General features: G+C 38.5%; 3 protein-coding genes across 4 annotated transcripts in view; all 3 read right to left on the bottom strand.

The window, feature by feature from the left end:
* The window catches only part of LOC112566690 (baculoviral IAP repeat-containing protein 3-like), a 48,554-nt gene extending 42,465 nt beyond the window's left edge, over nucleotides 1-6,089 (bottom strand). The window contains exons 1-5 of one of the 2 annotated variants that reach the window (XM_025243011.1): nucleotides 6,041-6,089; nucleotides 2,792-3,496; nucleotides 2,394-2,615; nucleotides 1,783-1,969; nucleotides 366-1,359 (exon numbers count right to left, since the gene is read on the bottom strand). In XM_025243011.1, the coding sequence (XP_025098796.1) occupies nucleotides 1,788-1,969; nucleotides 2,394-2,615; nucleotides 2,792-3,152 (765 nt within the window). In that variant the 5' untranslated portion in view covers nucleotides 3,153-3,496; nucleotides 6,041-6,089 and the 3' untranslated portion in view covers nucleotides 366-1,359; nucleotides 1,783-1,787. Of the gene's footprint in view, nucleotides 1-365; nucleotides 1,360-1,782; nucleotides 1,970-2,393; nucleotides 2,616-2,791; nucleotides 3,497-6,040 lie in introns of those variants that run through there. The other variant, XM_025243010.1, reaches the window with a different exon arrangement.
* Nucleotides 6,090-6,715: 626 nt separating this feature from the next.
* Nucleotides 6,716-11,043, bottom strand: LOC112566678. The gene is made up of 4 exons (XM_025242981.1): nucleotides 10,812-11,043; nucleotides 10,042-10,099; nucleotides 9,777-9,896; nucleotides 6,716-9,126 (listed from the first exon to the last, which is right to left on the bottom strand). The coding sequence occupies exons 2-4, from the start codon at nucleotides 10,070-10,072 to the stop codon at nucleotides 6,752-6,754; spliced, it is 2,526 nt and encodes an 841-aa protein (XP_025098766.1). The 5' UTR covers nucleotides 10,073-10,099; nucleotides 10,812-11,043; the 3' UTR covers nucleotides 6,716-6,751.
* Nucleotides 11,044-12,162: 1,119 nt separating this feature from the next.
* Nucleotides 12,163-16,467, bottom strand: LOC112566457 (baculoviral IAP repeat-containing protein 7-B-like). Its single transcript, XM_025242660.1, has 3 exons — nucleotides 15,854-16,467; nucleotides 14,567-14,869; nucleotides 12,163-14,344 (listed from the first exon to the last, which is right to left on the bottom strand). The coding sequence occupies exons 1-3, from the start codon at nucleotides 16,248-16,250 to the stop codon at nucleotides 14,166-14,168; spliced, it is 879 nt and encodes a 292-aa protein (XP_025098445.1). The 5' UTR covers nucleotides 16,251-16,467; the 3' UTR covers nucleotides 12,163-14,165.
* Between the last annotated feature and the right edge of the window lie 4 nt (nucleotides 16,468-16,471).

Raw genomic sequence — 16,471 nt, 5'->3', positions numbered from 1 at the left:
TAAACATGATGTTGCCTGTAATAATCATCCACCTCCTTATGATTTTACATTCCATTGTGGGGTGTGAGATTGGTCGTGAATAGTGGTCAACCATTAATCAACTATATTTACTCTTCTATTTCTTTTAAAGTTTGGTTTATTTTGTATTTTATCTCATAATGATAGTTTTAGCATAGTCCTTACCTTATTTCAGCCACAAATTTCTTTTAACAAAAGAATGTTATAAACTGGTTGAAATAATACTTCACATTAAATAATCGAATAGAGTGTACTTTTGGAAGACTTTAACAGTTAATTAACTGATATCATAGACAGAAGGACAAACAGACATGCACATACAAAATTAATCCCTGGAAAAGTACTGGTAAAGTTGCATTGTCTGACATACTTTATTTACGAAAAGAACGTAAACCATGTATATATCAGACTTTCCTAAATCACATCCACTTTGTGGTTAACAAGTACACAACAGGATGCACCCTTCATTATAGTTTCTCTCTGAAGCGACTTCTCCAAATGAACACAACTCTTCTCGTATACAGTCACTCAAAGCTGGCCTTTGTCACACACAATGCCTGCCCATGAATGTTCATAAATGTTGGAGACTTGAGGGAGCCAGCTCAAGGGCGCGGTGCTTTTATATTGCATTCAGACGAAATATAAATAAGTTTAAAAATAAGTTCAAAATATCATTGTTGGCATAAATATTAATTTAGCTTTTTTTTCCCTGTCTCTCACTTTTTCTTGACACAGCAGCGTCTTTGCCATCATTGCCTGTCCACGAACTTGTATTACTGGACTGCTGGCAGACGATTTTTTTCCCAATTAACTGCTAAAACGAGGCAGATGTGTATAAAGCTTCCGGTTCATTCCCATTCATTGTTTAGGTTCGCCGAGACTACGGCGGAAAACTTCGCAAGAGGCTAAGCATTGGTCTCTGCAGACAGCAGTCCACCTATACACGTCCTTGGTCTATTCAAGCAGATATTTTGATTTTGTTCACAATTTTCAATTTACAACCGTGAAAAAAAACGAGTTTCATACTGACGTGAACACATTGGAATGTCAGCTACTACTGTACAGCCTTATTTTTATCTTTATCAGAAGTTTGGCAAGAGGCAGTAAACCCAGTAAATTTGTGCTGGATATGTAGAAACTTCTAGGAGCCAAACACAAAAACGAAACATCCGACATCACGTTCCATATTGTTTTGGACACAAATGTTCTGCCCCCGACCTTTAGTATCATCTCTCTTCGCATGGCACAGAACACTTCAATGTTGTTCATAAGGTTGTATCCAGAAAAAACTGTATTCTTCTCTTTGACCACAGCTTTACAGCAGTGACATGGAAGTGAAGACTGAAAAAGAAAAAAACAGAAATATCGTATGACATATTACACTGATATATTTATTACCGGCATACTACTTGATATAGTGGGTAAGGTAGAATTAAATTAAATAATAAGAATTATCTTGCAGCAAAGTACCCGCTGGGGCATTAATTTTAAGGCGCTGACCATGTCCTATCGTCGCGTTACCTCCCCTGGTCAACCAGCCATAAACCCATTTATAAACAACTCCTGAGTGGGCAAGAACAGGGTGGGGAATGTTTTTCATTTACAACAAACTTGTATTATTTCTTAATGAAAAGAAGCACAAATACTCCGCTAATCATCAAAGGATCAAGTATGGAAGCCAAGTTTCCCATGTGTTAAGTTGTAGTCCATGGTATGATTACAGAATCATTAATCAGAACCAGAGTGAGGTGGAGATAACTGTACCAGGGTCACTCGATGCCGACGGTCCGCAGCTCTCGCTGAGCATCGAGCACAAACTCGGGGCCCGCCTGATCCCGGAAGTAGTCACAGCCAGGCTGCAGGCGCGCATGAGCAATGCGTGGATCGTCCCCCGTCTGCCAGTTACGCAAGGCGAGTCCACAGTAGTAGCAGATGACTGTGTCTGTCACTCCTGTTTGAGTAAGAGATATAGTTCTCAAAGCGGAAGTATGCTCAAAATTGACCATCCATAGTAAACCTAGCTACAGTTCTCTAAGTTAACCTCTTTTTTTCTCTTTCACTCTCTCTCTCTCCCTCTTTCTTTCTCTTTTTTCTATCTTACACATTCACACATTTTTGCCCATTACAGTGTTAAAATATTAAAATCTTAAACCACTACTACACCAAATACATTTTAAATTAAAAATTAAAAAAAAAACACATCAAATGTAATAACAAAACAAAGTAAAACACAACCAATGAACACAAGCGAAAAAAATCATTAAAAAAACCAAAAACAATAAAGAGTAGAAATAAAATTTGGAACAAATAATTTAAATAAATTAGATATAAAGTCTTAGATTCAGTTTAGAAAAGATAATTTCACAATACGCTACCAGTGAAAAAAAATCCAGCTTGAACAAAATCCTCTATGGATACACCAGGAACAGGTTGGAAATCGTTGAATGATTGTGACCTATGAACCCTGGTTGAAAAGGACGGAAACAGTGAGTCTGTCCCTATGGAATGTCGTCTTCTCACGTTGAGTTCATGGGTAACGTTGTTCACGTCGTTGTCGCTGGCACCCGACATGCTGGTGTCTGGAACTCCAGCTCCTCCTACAAGTAAACAAACAACATAAGTAACAAGCTTTGATTGAGGAAGAAAGAAAGATGAAAAGAAACAACAAAGTAGATGAAACAAGTGAACAGCCAAGCTAGAAAAAAGTTACTGACACATTAAAAAGGTTGAAAAGTTTCATGTTTGACCAAGATAAACCCAGAATAAAATATACCCAAGTAAGCTTTGATGGCGTTGGCGGCTTGACCTTTGGCACTGTACACTGGAAGAGGGATGTTGCAGGGTCCACGCAGGCTTTCGTTCCTGAAAGGACATCCTGGCGCCCTGGCCCTGTGAGCAGCTCTGACCTCTAGGATCCTGTCCTGTCGTCCATCGAGCTGCAAGCCACACTTGAAGCACCTCACCTCAGCATCCTTTCCTGTGTAATAGAGTCCTTCTTTAGCTAAACTTAAACAGGACAACGGGCAGTTTTTGGACCACGAGGGATCGCCGAAACTTTTAAGTCTGCATGGCTCGTTGTTCATTTTGCCGGAAGTGGCGAGATGCAGATACGGGTACTTTGTTTCTTGAGGCATGTTTGGTGCTAGACTGGAGAAGACTGTCAGACACCTGCTCCTATGAAATCAACCACAAGTTTCTTCACAGTTCAGTGCATAGCACTGTGGTCAATGTAGAACAGAGACCAAGTGACACAGTCCACTGCAGAATGTATAAATAAATTTGTACGACCGATTGCTGCCTGCAGTTTGCATGTCTAATAACTTACAAAATAAGAATCCAGAATGGTTCATTTTGTGAGAGTAAGTAGTAAGAAAACCAGGGAGTAAAGGACCAAGACTGTGTTCCCATGTAAAGTTGTCTCTTGTCGGATTGTCCAGGACGGGCAGACAGTTGTTTCTCCGCTTTCCTCGAGTCGTTCCTTGAGAGAAGAGAAACACTTTTCGAAATAAAATACAAGTGACTCTTTTAAATGTCATTATGTAGACCTAAAAAGGTGAACACACATTTATGTGCAACGTGAAATGTATGTATGAAATAATATTTAACCCGAATCCTAAATACACAATTCTACTAATTAAGGTTCACACACTTCATGACATCAACATTTCAATAAAACAAATAGTTAAGTGCATGAGACTAGCAGGGGAAATTTATTTCAGGAAACGGTCTGTACCAACGAGCATTTGTAAACTTCATTGAGAGATTTGAGTGTGAAGTAACTCTAAGATTGGGAAAATAAGGGGATCTTGGTGCCAGTGGAAATTAATAGAAAGACAGTGACAAGATAGTGTTGGTTCTAATGATTTAATATTGTCAGGGTTCAGCTTGAATTTGTTTTACATTCCTCCAGTTTTTTACAGGTAGACAAGAGCTTTCTGTGTCTTGAATGGAGAGTAGATTGACCAGAACTTTAGTTTTCTTATCGCAGGAATTAGATATCATGGATCCTGAGGTGGCATGAGTGTGTGTGTGTGTGTGCTTGTCCGCGTGCCTATGTGTGTATGTGCTGTATCAGTTTATCAGTAAATCAGAAAATGTTGTAAATGCATTTGGCAATAGCTAATCATCACTGCATTTTTTTTTCACATGCATTCAGATACGACAATCGAACAAGTGTCCTCATACATTCAACAAGATATATTTGTAATCACATTCACTTATACAGTAACAGAGGCAAATCACGATTATAAGCCAAACATGTCAGTGAGTGTGTGTGTGTGTGGAATGTATGAACAGTATAGAGATTGACAGTTAAATGAGCAATGCCATGAATGTTATGCGAGTGTGTGTTTAGTGTTTGTATGTTTATATTCGTCAGTAGGTCAGTAAAGAATAAACACTGAAACACACATCACGAGAGAAAAATCGTCACAAAACATTTATTTGCTATTCATTAAAGAAAATAAACTAAAATGAACATTACATATCACAGAATGGACAGACATCTCTGGTCTTATCTTTCACTTCTTTGTCTCCTCCAAATGAAAATTAGTTTTTCTTGTACACAGCACGTAGCACTATTCATTGTGTCTCTGATGATCGTCCGTGTGTATCTGAGTGTGAATATTACAGTGTGTGTGTGTGTGTGTTTTAATATTAGTGAGGTGTGATAGTGTGTGTGTAGCTGTGTTGAATATTACTGAGTGGGTTTAGGTGTGTTGTTGTGTGTGATTGTGTGTGTCGCTGTAGTTCATTACTTTTGGGAGCTTCCAACAGAGAAAACTTTTTATTTTATTCTGGACAAAAACAGACAATATTGTAACTAATGTATTGTTATGCTACAGTACTGCATATACTAATATGCTACTGTATTGTAACTGTCTATATGGGAATGCAATGAATAGCTACCAAGCACTACATAACACTAAAACACTTAGTTCTTTTCATTCCAATCTTGCATCTATAATTTACAAGTCTCACATTGAAAACATTCCAAGAACAATGGTGGTGAGGGGAGGAGAGTTACAACCTGTTACATCAGTAGATGAGAGTATTGTAGTAATCAATCAGATCTTTCTGTGTAATTCTTCTGTCTGTGCAACATGTTAGTTGACTAGTAAGATAACGAGATACTTAGAGAGAAACATAGCTATCTATAATCTATACATAGATACAAATTACAAGCCATTAAATCCAACCCTACATGTCAATAAATTAAACTACATAAAACAGTCATACATATATATACACAATATAAAGGGCAACATGATGCAGTTTAAAGTGCTCAAGCTTAAGACTACTCTGGTAAAACGTTTAATTTTTAAGATGATGAAAGTTTGTTAAGAAACCTATTTTTTAAATACTAAAATAATCGATTTTACAAGAAAATCATGAGTAAAAACATATCTAGGTTCATGATTGTTGACATTACAAATTCCTTTTCATGCTATGTTACTTGAATGAAGAAAATGTTCCTGTTTGAAGATACTGTAATTTTATCTTTATTGAGTACAGAATTACTTGAGAAAATGTCATTGTTTACTTATATCATGTCTGTTTATTAATGATGACCTGACCATACTGTTCGATTCGCCGATTGATTTATGTTGTAAACGATAGCTGATGCTGTATATTGTTAAAATTTACAACATTTTACATTATGTGAATTGGGTTAAAATAAAAATAGCATAGACTGTAAACTGGAGTGAGTAATGAATAGATGTAGTCTTTGTTCTTTAACCACAAACTTAAAACTACTAGGTTATTGTTATCACACAATTGCAATTTTGTTTTAAGACACGATTAATTGTCCCCTAATCATTCCCTAACATGATAATGTTTATTGTTTCTAGCTAAGTGTTTGTTCCAATGAGAAACCTGTGTTTCGCAAACACTTCAATAAATCGAGCATTTTCATTTTGTCAAGGTGGCTTTTTGAGACATGAATGCAAAAAGTCTATCTATTAACATTTTTATTAGATTATCGGCTTCTCTGACAAATAAAAATCTGTATATTATTTACCTTAAACAGCCAAGAAGTTTACAATGTCTAGACGTCAGGGAAATTCCCCAAACGGAAATTTTACTTTCTGAAAAAAGTAGCTAAAAATAGCCATTGGGCTTTCCCTCAGTTACTAAGCAACGCTCTCGTCTTTTAATCGAAGACAACACTCTAAAAGGAGATATGTAAGCAGTATGAATTTATAAATAATATTTTATGCTATGAAACTCAAAATGAAGTGTTTTTGTGTGTGCGTGTGTTTTTCATGCGAAGATAATCAGCAACAGAGTGGAAGTATGGAGAATAAGAGTTATCCACCTTGACATCAAGTAAGGTAAAGCAACATAAGAAACAGAATTGTAAATGGTAAACATATCTCTTAATCGCTGACAGATTGTTGCAAGCTTTACAATAAAAGACTTTTACATATGTCTAGCACCTGCTGCGTGCAATAAGCTGTGTGCTGTAAAGGCATCCTCACTGCAAACAGAATATATTGCACGAGACCCCTTGAACCCGACAACATATAAAGTACATTTTTTTATAAAATACAAATTTATATGGATTTATAAATTGAAGCGTCTTAATTTGGTTTATGATGCTCAAGTGGGTTACATATTTGCTAGTATCTCTCCTTACGATTAGTTTTCATTAGCGCTTATTGTCAGCATCATCTTTTTTCGGGAACTGAATAAAGAGAGATGCAAATGGTGAAAGCCCACCTGAGGATGATTATGTGTTGTCAGCATCACTCATAAGGTCAGTGTCTTCAGGTGTGATGAGGTCAGAATCTCCCAGCTGCTCACCTACAAGTGACCCTTGATGAACACTTGTCTCACCTTGGGGGCCGTACTCACTGTCACTGTGTTGGTTGATATCCGTGTGAGGTTCATCACTTCCAAGGTCCGGAGAAGCTTGAAATAATTCACGAGAATGGTGTAAAGGGAGCCGGCCGCTGTTTCCTGAATCTTCATTATTTTCATAACTACCAATGTAACACACACTTGACATCTCTGATTCATCCTGTACAGGGACTGGGAAGACTGTTACATCTTCTACATTATTTAACCTGTTGGCTGAAAGATCGTAATCCTCGTTATCCTGGAATGAACGTCGAGGTGAAATAAGAGCTTCTAACTCTTCGCCAGTGCCAGACACCTCACCATCCCCATCTACATCACAATCGTCAAACACTGATTCAGAAATAGCTTCTTCTTCTTTGTGTCTAAAAGAGTCATTCCAGAGAAATTCGAAATGTTCATGGTGAACATTTTCTCCCATGTCTACGTCACGAGGAGCGAAGTCAGTTGAGAACAAATCCCATTTGCTATTAGGGAACTCTGAAACAAGTGTTGATGTGTCTTCTCTCAGTCTCACGTGACTACAATCGTGAGTTAGCTTGCCAACATCTAAACGCACACTCTCATCTGTCAAAGCCAGAGCCTCTGTATCACCAATGCACGTGACTTCATCGAATGTCTCCTCCTTGCCCTTCTCGTCGTCTTCACTTACCACCATGGTAACATCTTCTCTATCCTCGTTCTCTGAAGTTATGGCATCTTCATTTTGCGTGGTGTTGTCAGGGATGGTGGGGTGGAAGTGGGGGCAGTCAGGCGACAGTGTTTGGTGAATGGATGCAGGGTTATCGCCCTCCCTCCACTGGACCGTGGACCTCGCAGCAGGACAGCAGTAACAGCGAAACTCGTCCACATCCTCATCGTAGAACCATCCGGCGTCAGCCATCTCCAGGTGAAGAACAGGAAGGTCTCGCAGGTGAAGCATAGATGCCAGTCGCCAGGTTAACTGCCTCATGTTCTCCAGGGAGGTCTCTCGGGTCAGAGGATGACTCGTGACCTCTGGAGGAGGTTGTGATGGTCTTTCACGCACTGGTCCGTGAAAGGTCTCCGTTAGCCCTCTGGACACTGAAGGCATGCTTTTTGTGTCGCGGAACTCAAAAGAAGTAGAATGTTTTGGCAGCTTAGGACTGATTTGTGTCGGAGTATCTACAGCCTGACCTGAAGGGGTCGGTTCTAAACAGGTTCTCGGTAGATTATCTTCTAACTTGAAACATTCTATACCTCGAAATTCTCTTATGGCATCGTCCGCACTTTCCTCTTCCATTGAGACATCACTTGATTTATGAGAATAATAAGAATCTTTCGAAATGCTTCGCAATTCATCTTCTTTTTTCCCGTATTCTGACGGGTCAGAAACAATTTTCTCGATCGGACAAAGCTCCTTCGGATATGACCTAGAGGCTCTGTCGCTTCCAATGCTTGTATCTGATCCTTGAATGAGCATGTTGTTGAGCTGGCTAGTAGCATTTAAATCATCAGATGTAAAGCTTGAGAGGCACTTTAATGAAAAATTAATGCCTACCAATCTTGAATCCTCAGAAAGCTTTTTCCTCTCCAAGTGTTTCATGCAATGACTAAGGTAATAAATAACAGGAACAAACGGTTCTACGTCTACCAACTTATCAGCTTGCTTGAAGTGTATCTTAGATTCGTATTTAGCAAAACTAATTTCGGATTTTTGCTTCTTTTTTCTCTGTGATTTACGAATACGGTTTAAAGGGTATAGCGGCGTGACGTGCATTTTAACTTCTTCCATGATCGCTTGGAACTGACCCCTACACTGTACACGGGACATTTCATTGACGTATGCAGCAAACCCTGCATGCTGGCTGCATTTCATGACAATCAATGTAAGTTTCCACAGATCACAACCTATTTTGTGAAGCAAACATAAGACATTATTGTTTGTGTAAATATACACAACGCTCTGCAGAGCCTCTTCCATCTCTCTACACTGATGAAAGGGAAATTGATAACTTCCGAACAAAATACCCACTTCGTCTAATTTTAGACCAAGGCCTCTACTTTTAACAAATGTATCCTCTTTTGTTCCCAACAGTAACTTTGTAAAGTAGTTCACTATCAATGATCCGTATAAACAACCTGGAAGCTCCAGTGTTTTTTGATAAGGGTCAGGAATGGAAGTACAGCCTGTCATGTCTTCCACAAAGTTTCTCACATTTTTCTGTTCAAGGATGGACATGTTTGGATGGTAGACGGTGGGAGCGTGTTCTGACGACTTGCTTTTACCTGTGACAAAACAACACTATAAGAGTTCTTACTGTTTACTTCAATCAATGGATTGTCAACACCAGGCTAGTTCGTAGTTCAGATTAACTACTTACATTTTTTTAACAAACAGATAAGCGTGGTACTTGAATGTGAATAAGCAACTGAACTGTAAAGAATAAAATTTCAAAGTAGAAAAATCTTCTATCCAAGGAATCATGCCTCTCAAAGGAAATGAAAAGATGAAATAGGCAACAGTAACAGTAAAAATCCCAGCAATCATAAATATTGAACAATCAAAACAGTCATTTATATTTAATAAATCTGAGTGCACTCTCTCTTCAACACACACACACACACAAACACATGTACACACAAATACATACACACACATCCACACTTAAATACCCAAACACTCCTACACTCACACCGGATGTTTTAAAAGACTGTGAGTTGGACTCAATCTTTCTGCACATCATTTGAATAATTGTGTTGGTGCTGCCCTCTGTAAGTTTTGCAGAATGTGTGATTGTGTGTCACTCTTTCCTCTTCACCATCCATTCACATTTACCACTTTCAGCCCTTGCTAGACCCGTTTGTAAATGTTTTGTATCTGCTCGTCAGACAAATATATATGTGTGTGTGTGTTTGTGTGTTTGTGTGTTACATACCATTGTTAAAGATTATTCTTATATTATCTGTCTGGTCAATCCTTTCATCATCAATAGGTGACCTCTCTCCTATCGGAATGATGCAAGTGTCGGCCTGCCTTGTCTTGAACTTGTTTAAATCTAGAAAATAACAGAAAGATTAATACAAACACTGCAAATACTGCCTGAAAGCTTGAAGCTGGTAGAAAGAAGTATCACTAACATCCGAAATCTTTAATGTAAGCAACCGGTAAAAACGACATAATGAAAGCCACAGAGATTTTACCTTCGAATTCCCGTTCCCAGTGCTGGACCATATCGTCTATAAATTTTTCTTTACAGAACTGGAAAAAACAAATTAATAATATAAATTGTAGTATTGCATGATACTACTGGCACTGTTGATCAATATTAATACTGATATTAATTATGCTATTTGGTTGGCTTAATTTTTATAGTACTTATTTAAAAAGCTCATGCTTCTACCAGGAGAAAATTCCATGAAATTTTTACTTTTTCTTTTTATTCAGTATTCAAAACATTTCACTGAAGGACACGTAGATTAACGACTGAAATTTAGAACAAATTACTTGAACCGAAGCCGCTCGGTCTCACAGAGCAAACACCGAGAAGTGTATAAACAGTTTGAGTAACATAAAATGAACAGGCGATGAACTAACATGTCGGATTTATTTTTAGTTTGCTCTGTTAGTGTGTATGCACCTTCACGCTGTCATGGTAGACATCCAAGCTGTCTACAGCCTTTACAGACAAGTTGCTACCATCGCTTGGAGAAGGTCAAGTGGTTCACCGTCTCTCTAGATAGCTTTGTAACATGACCTACATACAATGTCTCGACTATCACATTATTGGATTAGGGCAGGTTTCTACATGGTCTTTCTTGTGAGACTTAAGGTATCCAGCCTCCCTCCGCTTGTTACAACAACACTGACCTAGCTATAGTTATATTAACAACAGGGTTAGATACTTTCTTTTCAAACAGTGGCGAGTATGAGTTTGACAGACACAAAATATGTTGGTATTTGACGCACTTACCGAAAGTATTGGCTTTACCCAGCGAATGGCGCTTCGTTACCGGGACCACAGGGCCTAGGCCTTCTGGCGTTATCCATTGGTTACTTCAGACAGGCCAACATTTCAAAATAAAGTCATTAACTGTCGTCATAAATAGGCAGAATAGGAACATCAAGGAGGTAAAAAGAAAATGAAAGGACTAGCCTCTAAATTAGCAAGAAAAGAAATGTTCTTCCGAGAAAAAACACAAAAAAGAGCAGTCTTAGCAAGGGAGACAAGTGTTTCACAAGTTTCAAATTACACCCCATTGTTAACTCCCCTTTCTGAAAGCTATTTTTACGGTTGTGACCAATTGCGTAGAAGTTGAAGCTGTTTTTTTTTTTTCCTGCTGACAGTTTGTAATTGAACCATGTCACACTACACACCATGTCAATACAACCAGCAACATAAAGCTGTTTTCGAAGTAAATGATTGACCACTTTCCTTTGCAATAAAACACTTTTCTCTTCCTGGTTGAAGTTATACACTTCCCTATCCTACACTCGACGCTCACCCCTTCCCGTCAGCTTAGTGACTGCCTCATCCTATAATTCCCTAAAATGCAAATATAATATAATTAGTGTGACAAGGAAACTATAGCTGACCTTTATCTCAAACTACCAGCTTGATGTTGGTGTGACTACGACTGTAGCACCAAGGCCATAGTAATGAGGGTGACAGCACTGGAGAGCTGGGGTTGTCTGAAGGTGGTTATAATTGTAATGCTTTTTATCTGTAGAATTTTTTTTTATTTTAGTGGTGATCTCGCACTAACATCAGCAGGTGACACACAGAACAAAAACCATGCAACCTTCATTTCCATGTCATGCAGCAGTGCAATATCTTATCATGGATACACCGATAGGCTCAAAGATTGAAATTTAAAGTACATAGTGGAAGTGACGGATCCATCATTTCCTTACCATTCTGAAGTTTCTTTCTCTTTCATTTCATTCTAGTACCTTTCTGTGCAATATGATCGACATTGGTGTAGCCGGACTGATCTGTTTTACATGGCTGAACACCATAGATTCTGTAACCAGTCAACCCGATCCTCTTTCTTGTTTAAGGGAAGAGGGCGGAGGCTCCAAACACGAATTTTCATTAAAATTCTGGCTCTCGTTCGTTAGGTGAGCTATTTAATCAAATATCTGACATTGTGTTCTTTTTCTCGATTCTGCATGTTTTTATTCTGAAAGTGTGTTCTCTACGGTAGGTCCCTTAGTTACAAATCGAATAACTTCTCCGTCTCGTCTGTATTGTCTTGTTCTGATTAAATACACACTGAGCATCACACAGTTCATTTTCTCAAAAGACATGTGGGACAAACGTATGGCAGGCACAAAGTGAGTTTATTTACATGATGAGAACCATTTACTAACCTTATGACATACTTGTACTCTAGACCTCATCCTACCTTACCCAGTACATCTTCTGCATCAACGTACAACTTACAAGCACTCCCAACCTTTTAACCGACTATGAGACTCAAGATCCAACTTAGAGCATTGAACAACAGTTTAAAGAGGGGATTGGTACTGAGTCCATGATGCTTTGCAAGAGCTGCCATCCAGCAGAACTAGAGGTCTTTACAACAGTCACTCTTCTTCTCTCAGATGTAAGTGTGATTATTTGTGAGAGCTGCCATCCATCAGTACTAGGAGTTTCCACAACTAGCCGTCTATGATGTCATTCACCAAGAAGTTATCGCAACATAAGAGTCCAGTGCTCAGGACTGCTTGGCTTCTGATCATTAATGTTCAAAAATTATTTGTGTGGTCTTAATTTAAAGGGACCTTTACTAGTGATGATAGCTGCATGGAAAAACTAGGCTACGCGGACTTAATGGCTAAATGTATAAATATACAGAGCTATTTACAAGGAACAGTCATTTATTGACGATAAATAGTTTGATACTGTCTTTGTTTTGTGGAGAAAGAAAGGTAGTCTTCATCTAATAAAGTTAGACACAGCTTCTCCGCCAAAACTTTGTAGGGGCTTCTACAACTTTGGATACTCTCAAATGATTGCCGATTTATTCTTTCCTAATCAAATTATGTAATAATTAACCTTGATGATCGCTATAAATAACAATTTCCCAGGAACGCACCGGACATTCCCATATCAGTGAAAGCCTGATTATGATGTAATAAAGAAACTAATCACCATCCTGAACCACGCTACATTCCCCTAAACTTTGAAATCACTCTCCTTTAACTTTTCTTACTTTGACTGCATCATTTTTATCCCTAATGATTTCATTTTAAAAATGTTTAGAAGATTAGAGGATGCAAAAAGAAATGACATTCTGTAATTAGCCGTACATATGGCAGTGAATTGCACAATTCTTTATAAATGTATATGTACATTCAAATGTCTGTGTGTGTGTGTGTGTGTGCTTGGATGGGTGTGAGTTAATGAAAACAAAGTATTTTATTTTAGCTGCTCTATTACTTGAAAGCACGTGTAGTTGATAGGATTTTGACTAAAACTGCCAATTTCTCTGAATTAAAATTTAGAAGGGGGTGTAACAACTGTCATGAATAGAGCATTCTTTGTTTAAAAAATAAACAAAATATTGAAAAAGATCTTTTAAAGAGTAGACCCATGTAAACAAATATTTCAGCACCGAGCAATGTAACCAGAAAAATAAGCACAAATAATGCTATTCTTAACTAGGAATACTTGTAAAATAACTAACACAGTGAGATTCTGACTACGTGCGCAAAAATGCTAGGTAGCATAGATTCTCGACAATATGTTTTGAGACATGTTAGCTCATTTAAAAAAAACATCAAAAAGAATTTTATCCATTTATATCACAATTTCCAAAGTATTTTGTAGTTTGTCGTGCCCAGCTTTACATGTGTCCCCACCACCGGGTACGTTTTGTTGCACCGACTCTTTGATTTTCTCGTTAGCTTTAACCTTGCGGGTATTTACACAAAACACCTAAAACTTGTTTTAAAAAACCGTCATCGTGTTCTTCAACTCCACACAAGATGACAAGAGACGGTTTTGCTAAGAGGTAACTAATGAAATGTGGCAAGAGAAAAAGTCCGTTGGAGAGCGACAACATCCACAACCAGGATAGGTCAACAAATTGAAGACTCAAATCTTGTTAATATGACTGGAGCTGTCAGAGAAAAGGCATAAAATCCCTTCAAGACTAGCTTTACTGCATGTGGACTGTGTAACCATTTCCTTTTGTTGCTTGAGCTTGTTTCAATACTCTCGAAAAACGGAAGTACCCTAGTCCAAGCCTCGTTTCAGTTGGACTCTGTGACCTTAACCAAAATGTCTGCACCTGCCTGGAGGTGCTGTTGCATACACCTGCTACTGTCCAGTGACAATCATGTCTCTCTGAGCTTCTCTAATCAACGTATTCCCAGTAACCAAACGGAAATGCAAGCAGAAAGGTTCCAAGCGCGCATGTTCGAGCGCGGGGTCATCTCCTGGGGTTAGGTTGAAAAGACCAAGGGCACACTTGAAGCAGATGATATAGTCTTTGAAATCTGCATGGAAAGGAGATACAAAGTAATCAAATGATTCACAAAAAAACCAGTATCGTTTGAAAGAAAGCATGATTATCATATTTGGTTTCATAAATAATAGTTACTTTTCTAAAGAACAGATCTCTCTAATCGGCATAAAGACTACGTTTACTTTAAAGAAAAAAAGTTACCGCGAAAACTGAATTTTTAATTTTCTAAAAAGATAAATTCAAAACATGTCACCTGTATAAAAGAAGCCTAGCTTGGCAATGGCCTCGATGTCCAGGTGAAGGTCTCTGGGAAAGTTCTGGAATGTCAAAATGCGTTTCTCTAGCGACGCGAAGGTGGGGAAGTGGCCGTCACGTGGCTCGCAGTGGGCAGTGTACATGGCTGACCCGTCGGCCGAGGAGGGCAGGGGGTGAGGTCTGGGGTCACCTCCACTGGGGGTTCGCAGACGTACTCCTAGTCGCTGAGCAACGGCAGAGAGATGGCGGTGCTGTACATCCACGTCTACTTGACCACCTGTCTCTTGCACTGCCACCATACCTGTTACCGAGAGAAGTAAACAAATCAAACACAAAATATAAACGTTTCATGAATGTCATTCGATGTATGTAGTTTCTGAGATGTAATTTTGTTGGGGAGTTTTTGGAGACATGCTGAAGGCCACAACTCAGAACAGTGAGACATCATCAGTCCGAGTCTCATTGACAGCCACAGAAAGCCTACAACTTGTCTGAGATCTCTCTCATGAACTCAATGTATAAATATGCTACTACAATAAACATCACAAACATTTCACAATCCAGATACCTTGAGAATGTTGAGTGAAGTGTAGGTTGGAAAAACATCACCTCGCTTAACACAAGAAAATTGTATCAAACATTCGTTTTCGTAAACCTTGTTATAGCTTCCATTTTTTTATTTTACTTTTTTTTCTTTTTACATGTAACTTTAACACATCTTGTTAGTAGGCACCTGCTGTTTTTTCAGATAAAAATAAGTGATGTGTACCCTGTCCTGCTCAAGCTGACCTGGAGCTGTTAACATTACTAAACGCATTGTTCCAATCACATGAAGTTTTTTTAATTCCTCCTACAAATACTTTATAGAACTCTGATCTTAAAATGTATTTCGTCGCTTAACTTTACTCGAAATAATTAAATATTTCTGTAAAGTAGAAACACTTTTTTGTATTTATTAAATGTTGTTATGTAAAACATCACACATTACAAATGAATTTTCACGAACTGTTTAAAGCTTAAAAATTGAAAAAAGTATACCTAACAACCAACCATGATCTTTCCTTTTTCACCTTTTTCTGTTTTTTTTTCCTCGGATTCGTTCAGAATATGACAGGCAGGTATTTTTATTATGCATATTTATAAGTAATATAAAATGTATTTACCATCATGTGGCCACTGCTGTTGACACGGCTGTAACCAAGAACAACCTAGTAAATTATTACACTTTTTTGTATGGTTGAGGTGTTGTTAACAAATAAATTAAAAAATAATTGTTCGTGCTAACCTGCCCTATTATTTCTGTTGTCGAAGCTGTACACGGCATTGGAGAAGTTAACACAGGGTGCATCTGCAGTAGGGATGGGAATGTTGAAGACAGGCAAGCCATCAGCTCTCCACATATCCTGCCCTCGAGCAAGTGGGCACAAAGGGGAGAGCAGCTTATGCTTTTCCATGGGGTTATCTCCCATGGCCCAGTCCTTGCACCTCTTGTTACAACAGAAAGTAGTGGCCCCATCGTCGTCGCTGTCGTCGCTGAAGTACCAGCCATTCTTGGACAGAGCACAGGCAGACACAGGGCAATCCTGTGGCCAGGTTTTGAAGGATGCGAATCTCGTTGCCTCGAATTGATAGCAGCCAGAGTCCAGCCCAGGAAAGTGACGGAAACTACAGATCTTAGGCATTTATTGTCCCCTTACACAGCCAGTCCTGAAACAGTTTCCTTTTCCCAGTAGGGATCAGATCTCGTCTTGAAGTTAATGTTCTTTTTCTGTACACTCTGTTTACAGAACTGTTTTCTTTGTTAATCGTCATCTAACATTCGTTGTCCGCCATTGAACACCAGTGCCCATCTCCCTATCTCCACTAAAATATTTTCAAGATTAAAATTTTTAGTAGGATGTTG

This window comes from Pomacea canaliculata, linkage group LG6 (genome assembly GCF_003073045.1).
Source record: "Pomacea canaliculata isolate SZHN2017 linkage group LG6, ASM307304v1, whole genome shotgun sequence".
In the NCBI taxonomy this organism is placed as follows: domain Eukaryota; kingdom Metazoa; phylum Mollusca; class Gastropoda; order Architaenioglossa; family Ampullariidae; genus Pomacea; species Pomacea canaliculata.
Note: the sequence above shows the minus strand (reverse complement) of the source record. Positions and strands in the feature narration are given on the sequence as shown.

What these genes read in the sequence shown, in the direction of transcription:
- LOC112566678 (XM_025242981.1), bottom strand. Translation starts at nt 10,072, where the DNA reads ATGGTCCAGCACTGGGAACGGGAATTCGAAG. An exon ending in CTGGGAACGGGAATTCGAAG is followed by an intron (nt 9,897 to 10,041) that starts GTAAAATCTCTG and finishes GTTATTTTCTAG; the next exon opens with ATTTAAACAAGTTCAAGACA. An exon ending in AAGAATAATCTTTAACAATG is followed by an intron (nt 9,127 to 9,776) that starts GTATGTAACACA and finishes GTTTTGTCACAG; the next exon opens with GTAAAAGCAAGTCGTCAGAA.
- LOC112566457 (XM_025242660.1), bottom strand. Translation starts at nt 16,250, where the DNA reads ATGCCTAAGATCTGTAGTTTCCGTCACTTTCCTGGGCTGGACTCTGGC. An exon ending in CAACAGAAATAATAGGGCAG is followed by an intron (nt 14,870 to 15,853) that starts GTTAGCACGAAC and finishes TCTCGGTAACAG; the next exon opens with GTATGGTGGCAGTGCAAGAG. An exon ending in GCTAGGCTTCTTTTATACAG is followed by an intron (nt 14,345 to 14,566) that starts GTGACATGTTTT and finishes CTTTCCATGCAG; the next exon opens with ATTTCAAAGACTATATCATC.